The 14917-nt window shown below is 39.2% G+C and overlaps 1 protein-coding gene across 2 annotated transcripts in view; it reads left to right on the forward strand.

Annotated features, from left to right (window-relative positions):
• Window positions 1-14917, forward strand: part of BCAR1 (BCAR1 scaffold protein, Cas family member) — a 108225-nt gene that overhangs the window by 78063 nt on the left and 15245 nt on the right. For both annotated transcript variants that reach the window (XM_075188884.1, XM_075188885.1), the window contains 3 exons: window positions 3082-3240; window positions 3579-3701; window positions 8777-9985. In XM_075188884.1, the coding sequence (XP_075044985.1) occupies window positions 3082-3240; window positions 3579-3701; window positions 8777-9985 (1491 nt within the window). The remainder of the gene's footprint in view (window positions 1-3081; window positions 3241-3578; window positions 3702-8776; window positions 9986-14917) is intronic.

The following is a 14917-nucleotide window of genomic DNA, read 5'->3' on the forward strand; positions in this document are numbered from 1 at the left end:
TTTGCATTGTTGAGGTAACCTCATAAAGACAGTTGTATAATAGAAATGTCCACCTTATAAACTGATTCACAGGATTCCTCTGATAATGAGGGGAACAGAGCGACGCACATTCCTAACATGTACAAACCCTCTTCTCTGTAAAACTGCAGTTGATCTTTTTTCGCCCGCCCTCGGCCCTTTTTCTGCTCACAGTATAAATATTTTATGATGCCTTAACAATAACAGGATGGAAGAGCTTTGTGTAGAATTGCTAGAAAGCCAGTGTCCATTTCACTGCCTTGTTAAGGTAATTTGACCACTCGTAACATCTTCTATAATAAGCTTATGGCTGAAATAAAGGCATTCCTCGCTCTGAGCCAGAATGACGTAATCCTGCATGGTGGATTTACAGGGACGTCATATTGACAATAGAAAATAAAGAGGAACAGAGGAGACAAACCTGCATTGGATTACGATTCAGATCAGTACCATCCCTCAATTGGTCATTATTTCCCAATTATTTTTTTTTATACATTGATTTTTTGCATTTAATTTTACCCAATTGGCACAAGCAGAATTTGTTAGGCATTGTTTTCCTGACCAATCAAACTTGCAATCTGTTTTTTTGGGACAAAGTGAAAGAAAGTAACCTATCCAGTGTCACAAGGAGATGACGATGGGATTTGAACTTGGGTCTCCATCATCTTCAACATTTATTGATATAGCACCTTGTGTGTGAGATATGTTTGTATTCAGGAAATGTTTTTTAGACGTATGTAACATGATTTAGATATAGAGTCAATGTGGATAGTTCGTAGTCAAGGATCACACCTAGGCAGCGAGCTTGCCGGGTGGGTTTATGGTCAAATTGTCAACAAAATTAGACATGTCAGGTAGGTAACTTCTGTTGGTGGGTGGGAATATTATTAATTCTGTTTTTGAAAGATTGAGTTTGAGTTGGCGAGAGGACATCCAAGATGAAATGGCAGAAAGACAGTCAGTGACGCAAGACAACAAAAATTTCGAGAGATCCGGAGAGGATAGATAAATTTGTGTATCATCTGCTTAGAGATGACACTGATTTCCCAAGGAGCTTATTAGTTATCCAAGAGAAGTAGTATAGATAGAAAAGAGCAAGGAACCATGGACTGGGCCTTGTAGTACTCCAACTGATAACAGAAGCAGAGCAAAGATGGATCCAGAGAAACTAACACTGAAATAGCAATTAGATCGGTAGGATGAGAACCAGGATAGGACAGTGTCTTCAAGACAGGATAGAGATTGTAGCGTTTGTATGAGAAGAGAGTGGTCAACAGTGTCCAATGCAGCAGAGAGATCCAGGAGAATTAGAAGAGAGTAATGGCCTTTACATTTAACTGTGATCAGATCATTGACAACCTTGGTCAGCGCAGTCTCTGTGGAGTGTTGTGAATGAAAGCCTGACTGAAGAGGATCCAATAGGTTGTGTTAGGAAAGAAAGCGCGTGAGGCAAGTGTAGGCAATTCTCTCTAAAAGCTTGGAGGGCATGGGAGCTGAGGGATGGGACGGTAATTTGAGAGAGTTTGGGTCAGAATTTTGTTTTTTCAGACTACGAGTAATCACTGCACTCTTGTATAATGACGAAAAAATGGCAGCAAGGAGGGAGAGATTACAGATTTTGGTTAAGGGTGGGATGAGCAAATAAGACATGGATTTACTGAATTGTGAGATCAAGAGGACGGGAGGTAGAGTAGGGAGAGAAGAAGAGAGTAGAAACATCATCTTCATTTGTGGGATCAAATGCAGAGAAGGTGTCAGATGGTGCTGGGAAGAAATTGAGCTGGTTGTTTGTGGAAGAAGATGATACAATTTCGGATCTTATCAGTCTTGTCCTTAAAGTAGGAAGCAAGATCTTGGACACTGATAGTAGTTGGAGGGTTTGGGCTGGGACGGTTGAGAAGAGATTAAAATGTGTTAAAAAGGGGATTGGGGTTGAAAGCCTGAGCAGAGATGAGAGATTGGAAGTATGTTTGTTTAGCAGTGTCCAGAGCATTTTGATAGGATTTGTAGATGGCAGTAAATGTGAAGAAATCATTAGAGGTACAAGACTTACGCTAGTGACGTTTTCCTTTTGAGAGAAAGATTTTGAAGATTTCTTGTTACTTTAGAGTGCCACGGCTGATATCGAAGTTGACAGGGAGTATGAAGAGATCCAGGAGCCACTTGATCAAGAGCTGATGCCAGGGTTTGGTGAAAATGTGGTACTGCCATAGCAGGAGAGGAGAATGTAGAAATTGGGGAGAGAAGGTGTTGGAGAGAGGTGGAGAACTGTTAAAAATTAATAGAGTTTTTGCGAGTATGAGGAGGCTTTGTAGAGTTTGACAGTAGAAAGTTTAAAGAGCTGGGGGAGAGCTTGCAGCTGATAAGGTGATGATCCCAGAAGGGTGGAGGAGTGTTAAGTAAATCAGAAACTGAGCATAGTCTTTTGAAAACAAGATCAATGTATGTCTGTCTGGATTATTATGCGATGAGCGACTTCTTACTCCTCATCAATTGTTAATGGATCAATCTTTAAAGTTAGGTTTATCTAAAATACAACTATATATATATATATATATATATATATATATATATATATATATATATATATATATATATATATATATATATATATATAAATATATATATATATATAATGTCTATGAGGATGGTGAACTGCACCATCAGCTGTATTATTTTGCCCTTATTCCCCTTTAATCACATCCTTAATCACTTACTTTAATAAGTGTATGCTGTCTATGCAGCAGAATGCTTTGTGTACCTTCCAGCATAGACTGAGACTGCAAGACTGATTTATTTCTGTATAGAACACCCATTTAGCACTTTCACATATTATTAGAATTGTATATGGAGTCTTAATATAAGTGTATTCATTTTTTAAGTCTAGTTCTACGCTAAGATGCTGCATTGTAATTTGTCTCCATCTAGTGGCTGCTGTTGGAAGTTCATTATAACATAAGCATTATTTAGACACCTAAATCTGTATTTGTTTTTTTGTGATGTAAGCTATGCACATATCGCATAGAACGTCATAAAATTATATATCCTTTCTGTTTTGCACAGGTTGTTCTCCCCACTCGGAAAGGGCAAGTCTATGTATATGATTCACCCAAGGCAGAGCAGCAGGATGAGTATGATATTCCCAGACACCTCCTTCCTGCAGGACAACAGGAGATCTATGATGTTCCCACCAGATGTTTAGTGAACAACTACAGCCCAGAGGTTGGTGGTAGGATGTTAGAACTCTGTATACTTTAATGTTACAATGAGAGCCTGACGTGCTTTGTAACCTCCCGCTTATTATTCTATGCTAGTCAGTCAATTAAAATAATTAAGCGTCACTTCACAACTGAATAAAAAAATGTCCCCAAGGGAATACCTAGAATTCCATTGGTAACACATGACCACAAGTTGTCTATTCTTGGTTTAGTAGTCTTTTACATTAATGCTGTTACAGGGATAATCTAGTGCACTAAACGTCCTCTCTTGGGATTTTCAAGTCTGGGGTTAATGTTGTGGTTTGGATTTATTGAATTTAACTTAATTCTGGGCTCACACAGGTGTATGACATTCCTCCAATGGCGATAAAAGGTCCTGTCGGCAGAGAACAAACCCAAGAGATTTATGACATTCCTCCCAGTGTGGAAAAACCCCTACAGGACCAGCTGCAGTCTCACTTAATGGTAAGTGGAAGTCCAACCCTGTCTGCAGCCTAGAGGATATAAAACTGTATCCACTGGTGATTCACTAACACCGCCTGGCAGCCATCAGTGTAGACCCCATGAAAGAAATTAGACTTTATTACCACGTTGTGTAACATTTGTGGTGCTTGGACTGTGCTGTTTATTTCATTAGAGCAAGAAGCCGTATTTGGAGTACATATCTTGTCTATCCTCCGTCTAGCTTGTCATTACTCTGGCATGTTACTGTCTATTTTTCAGTTTTGCCGTCAGCAAATACTTACCATATTTACAATACCCTAAATTTGGAATTTCCTTCAGTGAAGGATGACGGTAACATGCTTTGTTCCGTCTTACCCTGACTTTCCTCCAGAAGGTTTGTGTGTTATCTAACACATTGTTTAAGTATGGTTGTTACCTCCCATGTCTATCATAGCTATATCTGCCCCCCAACTTCCAAGACACTGGGGTACATTTATAAAAAACTGAAATACTGTGCAAAACAGATTAGCGCAAAGCAAATAGACAAATAAAACGCTGTACTGGCATTCCTTATAAATGTCCACTGAACGGTACCTTGCGTCTGTTCTACACCATGTCTGTGGGATAAGCACCTGTTTATTTTTGACCCTCTCTCTCAGTGAAGTGCAGGAAATGAAAATTTCCAGAGCATCTTGTTTTATTGGTATGGTGCCATATACATGCCTCCTCCCTGTCTAAAGTTCTTATTTTTGGCAAAAAGGTGAAATGATAAAGCATAATATGTTATATAGGCTTGCTGTGGTTCCACTGGCATATGCCCTGTGTGTATCCACTGATTTGTACTTCGTTTAGAGTATTCAGGTTGCGCAGGAAATAAAGCACAAAAGCTCTGACTTGAGAACTGTCCCAGAATGATGGAAGATGAAGAAGCATCGCCCTTCTATGCATCACCGGCTTTCTTTAAGACTAGAACATGCAGCAGGTCAGATTTAGGGAAGCTTAAACACATCTATTAATTCAATTATATTATTTATCTATGTAGTTCACAGACTTTTAAATATAATTTCCTAAGGTGTCTTTAAGTACTTTTTAAAGTGATTCTACAACCAAAATAATATATCTACCAAGCACCTGTTTATGACCCCCTCATAATAGTAATAATTTTTTATTGATACTTATTCAGTGATTCCAGGGAGAATATGCATTATAGGGAGTTTCAGAGTGGTTAATTAAAGAGCAAAAATTGTCATATATGTTGACCAAGTGATGTTGATATCGTGCCTTATTTCAGGAAATTTCCAGTACCTAGGTGCAAAAATGGACAGTATTCTGTACTAATGAGTTCCATACTTGTGAATGAGTTAATTTGGTAAAAAAAAAGTATTTTATAAATGCCCCTTCACTGTCTAATGTAAGTTCTGATATTGGGCAAAGAGCTGAAATGATCAAGCATAGCATGTCATTTAGGCTTGTTGTGGCAAAGCACCTGTTTGAATCCACCAATCTGCAGTCTGTCAGTATATTTTTGTTACATAGGACACTGGAAAGACAGCCACAGAATCTCAATGGTGGGCCTCAGCATTAAAGCTCTAACTCCCCCGTCCTAGGAAACTGATTTGTTAATTGAAGGTACAAGAATAAATAACGCTATATAGAGGGAAATTATTTTATTTTTATTATAGCTAATGTTACTATTTGAGTGAAATCAGAAATTTTCAGGACAATATCCATACGGCCCTTGTTCAAGTAATTCAAGGCATATATTTTCACCATTGGGCTACATACATATAGTGCTTATTATTATTATTCACTATTAGTCTCCTCAGCGACATGGTGAATGCAGCATACATATAATTTGTAGCAGCAATCATTGATAACAAAGTAGAACTACACACAGCTGTCATAGTGAATGTGGATGGATCATGACCACAAGAGGCTACCCCAGTCATCATGACCCATTCAGTTATTCTATAAATGTCATGTATATTTCTCACAGGGATCAATGTTCCTTCTTTTAAATGACATGTATGCTGCATTCAGCCTGAGTTGTATTTATCCACATCATGACCGGCTACGAGCGCATTGCCCGCTTCATAGGTGTAGATGGGATGTAGTCAATCCGTTGACAGTCATAAATGCCGACAGGTTCAGTGTGTCTATGTTGTTAAAATGTCAACATTGTGACTGTCGACCGTTTGTAAAGTTGACAGTCACAATGTCGACATTCAAATGGTTATGCACCGCCGACATAATACAGTAAAAAAAACAAAAAACAGTAAAAACATCAAGTACATAAATAAAATAAAAAAAAAGGGTGACGGCCCCGGTTTTACTCGTATAAGCACTAGGCTTTGCCAGCCGGGGCTGGTGGCACTATAGCAGGAGAATGCGCAGCGTGGGGTCCCTCCTGCCATAATAACAACCAACACCAGGCTGGTCAGCACGGAGTTGGCTTCCCTAGGGGGATGGGGACTGCATAAAAAAAAAAAAACGGGTTACCCAGCCCCATGTTGAAAGCACTAGGGCTCTTCCCACACCCCTGGGCGGTGGGTGTGGGGTAATGAAAAATATAGTTTTGTGAAAACAACATTTTGGCCCTGGTGCACTACAGGTCTCAGCAAGCATGGGCTGCCATTAGCAGTACTACAAGAACTAGCATACCCATGGCTGCCTGGGAAACCACAAGTGCTAGCATGCACTGGCACCCAGGGCCCACTGGGACTTGTAGTGCACCAAGACAAAATGTAAATAAAACAGCGTCGACAGTTACCCAACCCATTTAGATTTATGAAACCTTAAAAGTGGAGATGTTGCCTATAGCAACCAACTAGACTTTCGCTATAATTTTCTAGACTGTACTAGGCAAATGATAGCTGTAATCTGATTAGTTGTATGGGCAACACCACCAGATTTCCTTTTTAGAAGGTTTGCTAAATCTACCCTTTAAAGTGTTCTTACATTCTGACCTAAGAAAAGCCTTTTCTAAATAAAAAAGTCTAGTTAATAAAAAAATATATATAGTGCAAGGCAAGAACAAACTAGGGGGTATAATTACTATGAACCGCCAATTCCCAGCGCTTTGAAGGCATTTTTTAAAACGCCACTTTTATTAAAGACAAAGCCCATGGGATTTTGTCTTTAATAAAACTGCCGGTTCATAGTAATTATACCCCCTAGTTTGTTCTTGCCTTGCACTATATATTTTTTTTATTATGCCCCTAAATGTGTAATCTCTGTGTAATAATAACCGCTAATTAGTGAAAGTGCACTTTTTTATCTTAATACAACTACACTAATCATTGCCAACACAGAGTCTTCTACCTGCTAGTATATTTATATTCATAGGATGACATACAGTAGATTTATCACTTCAGTGCGTCATTCCTCAAGTAATATCGTTTGTTTTCTGATTTCATTAGGTAAATGCACTGTTATTATTCATTGCTTTCATGCACTGGACCTCCGAGACTGATTGTCTGCAGTGTTTAATCCTCACATTGTATACACAGGCAGAGGACAACACATATTTCACTCAAGGGCTCAATAGACTGAGACTATTTCTGAACCCGGGTCAGATTACGGTTCCCTTTACATGTTTGTGGCACCAACAAAACACAGAGACTATAGTAATTACATTAATTGATGTCCCTGGATTGCACATTTGTCTACATTTACATCTCCGTTAATGAAATTGTAAAACTTGGAGATTAGGGATGTAATTGATTATAATCTAACAGCAATAACATCATCATGTCAGTATTCATTAGGAACATTCATGTATTAAAGGCAACAACTTCCCAGTTTATAGGCCACTTTGGGGTTCTTCATCCTCCCTAAAATATATCTGACCATAGAACGAAAGCTGGGTACACACTACAGAAATTTTAACCAACTTTTTATGCCGATCGATTTTACATGCGATCGATGGTCCGATCGCTCGGTCCATGGACTGCATACACACTAGCCTTGTTTAGGACGATAAAGGGAAGAGCGGACGTCCCTTTAGCGACTTTTTACAGCCATGTTGTCGTGAGCAATGACTGTAATTTCATATTCACTGTTGTGGATCGGTCAGAAGTTTATACACACTACACAGCGGAAATGAGATTGGAACGAAAATATTAAACGGTACGACCAACCAAATGAGGCAACAATCGTCCATTTGGGCAGACTTTCAACCATCGTGTCACTGCACACACTGACCCAACTTTTGAACGAGCGGTCGTATGTCGGCTGATTGAGCCGATTATTGGACGAAAACCGTGTAGTGTGTTACCCAGCTTAAGAAGGAGATTCATATTTATGGAGGGTTTAGCTACCAATCCAACGTGATGGCGCTCACTGTGGATCTTGTGTGATCAACTTCATCAGCTTATGCAGAGCTCTGTCTGTTTCATCAGGACAGTGTGTTAGTAAAGGTTGTATATGATTGGAGGATAGAACTCCCCTCCTTAACCTCCAGACACCGTGGATTTTTTAATAGAGTGGTATTTTGCAGACCATCTACGCTAACCTTTTCATTTTATATTGCGTTTAGTATTAAGGCGTAACACTGTTTGAGTACTTACTTGTATATTGTTTATTAGTTATTTGTTATTTTTATTTATTAGCTCTACATGCATATTTTTTTGTCATTTACTATTGTCATCTTCGTGCTTTAATGTGGTCACACAATTATTAAAATGTTAAGTATGTACACCTGGGGTACATTATCTTTTATATAATTGGATGTTATGTTCTTATCAGTTATAATTTAATAGTTATTCCAGTGTCAGTTCAGTGTTCATTAGGAACAGTTATCAAACCTTCCTAAATGGAAAAGCGGAGGTGTTACCCATAGCAACCAGTCAGATTCTAGCTATCATTTTCTAGAATGTGCAGGATAAATGATAGCTAGATTCTGATTGATTGCTATGAGCAACACCTCCACTTTTTTTTAGAAGGTCTCATAAATCAACCCCCTGTAGTTGTAAATTATATGAAAAGAGTCAATCTCTTGTCGGAGTAAGAAAAAATATTAAGATTTCAATGATTACCAGATAACAGTGACTTGTAGTATTATCTGCAATCATGACACTGTCCCTTTGTTCCTGCAGATTTACGATATCCCACCTTCTGTATCTAAAGATGTGCCAGATGGTCCTCTGAGAGAAGAAACCTATGATTTTCCACCTGCTTTCTCAAATCAGAAGATGCAGGCCCCCACTCACATCCATGATCCGGAGCCATACATCCCGGAAGATATCTACGATATTCCTCCTGCTGCCGTTAAGGGCAGTGACTCTCCATTTTCCCAAGAAATATACGATGTCCCTCCCAGCTTAAGAAAGCCTGCAGGACAGAATTTCCATGATGTTTATGATGTTCCAAGAGAGTTCCATGGAGGAAAACCATCACTGGAGACTGAAGCAGATTACATCTATGATGTCCCTCCCCAGGTAGATAGGGAGGTCAAAGCTGGTGATGAATTGTCGGGCAACTTCAAGAGGTTGTCTGCTTCGAGCACTGGTAGCACCAGGAGCAACATTTCAACCTCTTCGCTTGACACTATCCCTGTGAAAGAATCGGTAGTCATCCCACCAAAACCGGCAGGGAAGGAGTTGAATCTTGATTTAGAGGCAGCAATGGAGCTGTTGGTTAAACTACAACATGGAGTCAATAGCTCCATCTCCTACCTAATGTCCTTCATCAGTAGCACATGGAGAAGTCCAGAACAGATGGAAGCCAATGTGCAGAGTATCCAGGCTGCAGTTGAAGGAGTGAAAAGCACAGTTAAGGAATTGCTGGAATTTGCCAAAGGAGCGGTAGTAAATTCGGCACAAGCATCTGACCGCACTCTTCATGCCAAGTTAAGCAAACAACTACAGAAGATGGAGGATGTTTACCAACAACTGCTTAAGCATAGTCAGGCATTGGACAGCTGTAACTGGGCCTTGAATGTATTGGTAATGAACAAACAGGGCTCTTCAGATGACCTTGACCGCTTTGTGATGTATTCGAGGGGGATACCAGATGACACCAAACAGTTGTCTTCCTTTCTACATGGAAATGCCTCTTTACTTTTTAAAAGGACCAAGCAGTCGCTTTCGTTGGGGGATTCCCAGTCTGGACAGGACAATAGCAATCACTTGGCTAATAACAACAATAATTTGTCTGTTGGTCAAACAGGTCACACAGAAAAGGCTAGTATACAATCAAGGCCTCTGCCATCTCCTCCTAAATTCATAGCAGAAGAATCACCTGATGGGCAGTATGAAAACAATGAGAGTGGCTGGATGGAAGATTATGACTATGTCCATTTACAGGTGAGTGTGACGGTCAATTCATCTTATTTAAACATATTCAGATACTTTTTTGAACATGCTCATTGGAGTATGTCCTATTAAAAGGATGAAAGGAGAAGCATTATTAATTTTTTGTTTTATATATGTAAATTGCTTTATTTTATAGAGCTAGGCTTGTCTTTCATATGTCCTCATTAGTCACGTCATGACACCTACCCATCTAATAAGACAGCCACTGCAAAATTCATTAAGCAGCAATACCTTCAGATTAGAGTTGGTAGAACTCTAGAATGGAGGAGAGTAGATAATTGGTGGAATTTTAGAATGGAGGAGAGCAGATAATTGGTAGAACTCTAGAATGGAGGAGAGTAGATAATTGGTAGAACTCTAGAATGGAGGAGACTAGATAATTGATGGAATTTTAGAATGGAGGAGATCAGATTATTGGTGGAACTATTGAATGAAAAAGAGCAGAGAATTGGTGGAACAATAGAATGTAGGAGAGCAGATAATTGGTGGAACTCTAGAATGGAGTAGATCAGGTAATTGGTGGAACTCTAGAATGGAAGAGAGCAGATAATTGATGGAACTCTGGAATGGAGGAGATCAGAGAATTGGTGGAACTCTAGAATGGAGGAGAGCAGATAATTGGTGGAACTCTAGAATGGAGCAGAACAAATAATTGATGGAACTCTATAATGAAGGAGAGCAGATAATTGGTGGAATTCTAGAATGAAGGAGAACAGAGGACCCTTTTACATGAGAGGAATCTTCTTTCTTATCTAGAAGATGAGAAAGAAAGATTCCTCTCATTTAAAAAGGTCATCTGCTAACCCCACCTAAAGCGAATTCACTGTCACAGTGATTGAATTAGAGGGGATTTAAATGGTGACAGTGTGATATCTTGCAGGTGTGGGGTGTTAAGACACATAAGTAACTAAAACCATCAACAGTATACCTGACCTTTCATATGTCTCTTGTTGATCTGGTAGGGTGTAGAACCCCCAGTAAACTCATATTTTAGACCAAAGACAATGGCTATACTCATACAGCTGGAGTTTTTCCAGATCTTGCAGCATACAAGGTACAAAATGACAAAAAAAACTTTGGTATTTATTTAAATGGTCTGTTTATATGACTAGAACATTTAAACTATATTACTAGAGAGAGACAGATTACGTAGCCTGAGGGAAGCAGGACAGGAAGCACAAATCCTTTTGTCTAGTACTGAAAGATTCAGCATGAGTCATGTCAGGATTTGCTATTGACCAGTGTAATTATATTACCAATTAGAATAAGTTGACAAACTCTTGACATATTAACAATATACCTGTGCCTGTAAGGTGTCTAGAGTTGATGTAAACTGCTATAAAGATAAAAGCTTCAGTTGTTGAATATATTTCTGCAATTATGCTGCAGGGACATTGCTAGTGAAACCCTACTACAAAGCTCAGAGTCGACTTATCACATTGCAGAGGGCATGTTTAGAGTGGGAATAATAGCCTTATGCTTCTATACTATGCCGACTCCTAGCAGTCTGATGTCATGTGATCTACCATTTACAAATATGCATTTTAAATGAAGCAGTACATCACTGGATATTTACATTGTATGCAGCTGTACCGTTAGTGAACTCGGTGCAAGCACCCAGCTTTTCATATATGCCGTAATTGCCTCCACATGGCTTCATGTGTTCGTCAGTAGGCCTTCCCGTAGTACACCACAAGAAGCCCGGTGATGTGCCTAGACAAGGATGGCTCTACCAGCCCAGTAAACTAGTTTTACCTTACATACACGCCTGACATTTCATTCCGCTGTACCTGTAGAGGATATGTGTTTGTAGAAGCCATTGCAGATGTTAGTTTAACAAAATTGGTTTCACAGTTCAGCAATGACTGAGCGAACAGTGACAGTTGTTCAGTGACCACATAGGCTGGTGCCATTGGGGTGAGAAGTGGGATAATACAAGGAGGCTGAAAATAGCCAACATACTCTGTAGTCAAGAATCCAATTAGCTGAGGTGCATCAGGCATTGAAATGGATGGAGTGCAAGCGGCACTGCCTCTGAAATCTGCACTTTGGGGTTAAACATTGGGAGGTCACAAGAAGGTGAACTGATAGAGGCATCCGTCTCTTTAACTGATGGAAGACTTTCCATAATTTCAGGCAGTGAAGTTTAATTAATCCAGTCTTTAATTATTTCAATCATTCTGCAAGCTCATGCACATCAATAAACGAGCTGAAGCTTTCATGCCATCTGGTGACAACTGCAGGCTTTTTTTTTTTTTTAAATGCTGCGTCGGCTAAAATCAGAGTATACTGTTTAGTTGGCAGGTAGGCTTTTTATTTAATGATATTTACATTTTGCCGTTAAGGGTCTATCACTATAAAACACGGAATAATATCTCCATATTAAGCAAGGTGCACACAGCTGTTCTTGAACACCCTTAAAGGGGACAGATACCGTCCACCGCTGAAAATCTGCTGACTACACAGCTTCAGTTATGTTTTACCTTTCACATGTAACAGCTTTCAGCACAATTCTCCTGAGTGGTTCTCAGCAGTGAGAGGTGGGGTGGTACAAGCATTGTGTTCACATATGCAGGAAAATAATTTTGCTTATTTCTATGTGGATCAGATTGTGCTGATGGCAGTTAATGGCTGGACCACAAGAATAATTTTGGTGACGTTGTCAAACACAAATTAAAGATCCATTAAAACTTTAGTAATAGTATATTTCATATGAATAGACATTGTTATTAGCAATCCCATAAAAAAATCTGTGTGTTTTTTAACATTAATTACTGTGGGTGGCTATAAGAAAAATGTTGGTATTTACTATTTTCCCTTGATTTATTTTCTTCACACTGCTGTTAATGGTTTATTATATTGAACTACCATGGCAACCACAGTCACATGGCGGATAATGCAGTGAGCAGCAAGGCTTTGGAAATCCCCTCTGAGCTCTGTCTGCAATGTGATATTCTCCTCCTTCCCCTTCTGGTATCACATGACATGCTGAGAGCTGTGAGCCTGTGTCTATGTAGCAGACTGACACTGTCTGTGTATGGCAGCCATATTTGTTTGCCAAACAGTGAGCTTTTGAAAAGGAAATAATGATTTGTAGGAGGATAGCTAAGACAAATGACTATCAGATGCATTAGAACTTAATTTGCTATTTAAAGGAAAACATAATGAGATTATCGCTGTAAGATTTCATTATGTACTGAAAACATATTCCGTTTAGCACTATACAAAAAGAGGGACATACAATGAAAGATAAGTTGAGAGGTCCCTGCTTACATTTAAAACCCTCTCAAATGAATCTGTAAAAGCCCCAGTACACTGATGGAAGATTTTATGCTACCCCGTAATTTATTTTTACAGTAACTTTCTTCTATTATCAGTCATTGTAGATTCCTTTAGCAGTGATGATCATGATAACAGGAAGTCTATTGTGCACAATAAAACTCTCAAACTATAATCAGTCCCTTATATCACATATATGTTCCTGGAAGTTTACATGTATGCCAATGTTATTAGTAAATCTTTTATATATATAAAGTAACTTGTGTTCTAGTAAACAAAACAAGGAAACTAAAAGTGTAAATACATAAATGACCTATAGAGTAGGCACTTACATCAAAGGCGTACGTACATTCACCACCCCGCTTCTTACATTTCTCTGATAAAGCATGTTTCTGAGCTGACTAAATGTATTTCTCACAGTCAAGTCAATGAGGCGGATTCCCTCCTTTCCTTTTCATTCGATGACATCTACTGTAAAGTTTGGGTAGGGGCTCCATGAACCAGGCCGCTGTCCCCTGGAACAACTGGATCTTACAAAGGATTCAGTCACAGTGAGCTGGTTTGTGCCGTTTCCAGCCTTTGATATCTGATATGTCTCTACAAACGTCTGTAGTGTAAAGTGAATAGCATCAATGGTAGAAGAGATATAATAGCATCACATAAGCAGATATGCACTCCACACGTTTGTGGGGAATTTAGAGGGTGGGAAAACACCAACCTCTGGTGAACTAATAACTGCTTTTATAATACGGCACCCGAGATCTGAAGCAAGAATGAGGATTCAGGTTATAGCAGGATAGTATAAGTAAATTCTAACCTCTTATGTCTTAACTACCATGACTGCCTCTTGTGCTAATTTTATTTTAATACCATAATTGAGTCATAGTCAAATAAAGTTGTTAATACCTGATCCCTTAGATTCACTCATATCGAAGTCCACCTTGAAGGAAAGTCACCTTTAAAGTGCCCTCCATATTGTGATAGTCTATGGCAGCTATAATTGTATGTTTAATTGTGTACATTTAGGGCATTGAAAACATACAAGTAATATGGAACTACTTTTAGTGAAAAACATTATGAAACATTCTAACCACTCAATATGAAAGCCCTAGGAATATTCCGCTCAGGTTTGTATAGTAAAGCCAAAATTTTGGGAAATTTTTAAACCAGCGCCACCCCATCTCCAGGAAGTTTATAGTGTGTATCCATGGTCGTCAGTAGCAGCCTCAGGGCAATGGGTTTCCAGTGTCCCTTAACTTACTTCATATTGGGAGATTCAGCTCATCATTATCATCACCATTTATTTATATAGCGCCACTAATTCCGCAGCGCTGTACAGAGAACTCATTCACATCAGTCCCTGCACCATTGGAGCTTACAGTCTAAATTCCCTAACACACTGATTGAGAGAGAGAGAGAGAGAGAGACTAGGGTAAATTTTTGATAGCAGCCAATTAACCTACTAGTATGTTTTTGGAGTGTGGGAGGAAACCCACGCAAGCACAGGGAGAACATACAAACTCCACATAGATAAGGTCAGTTGGCCATGATGTGCCGCCGGACGTCACAGTAATGTCCGGCTGCACACATTGACAGGTATTACGGTAAGGAATGTCAGCTCATTTTTGAGTGGAGATTTCAGCC

This window comes from Mixophyes fleayi, chromosome 10 (genome assembly GCF_038048845.1).
Source record: "Mixophyes fleayi isolate aMixFle1 chromosome 10, aMixFle1.hap1, whole genome shotgun sequence".
Classification (NCBI taxonomy): Eukaryota; Metazoa; Chordata; class Amphibia; order Anura; family Limnodynastidae; genus Mixophyes; species Mixophyes fleayi.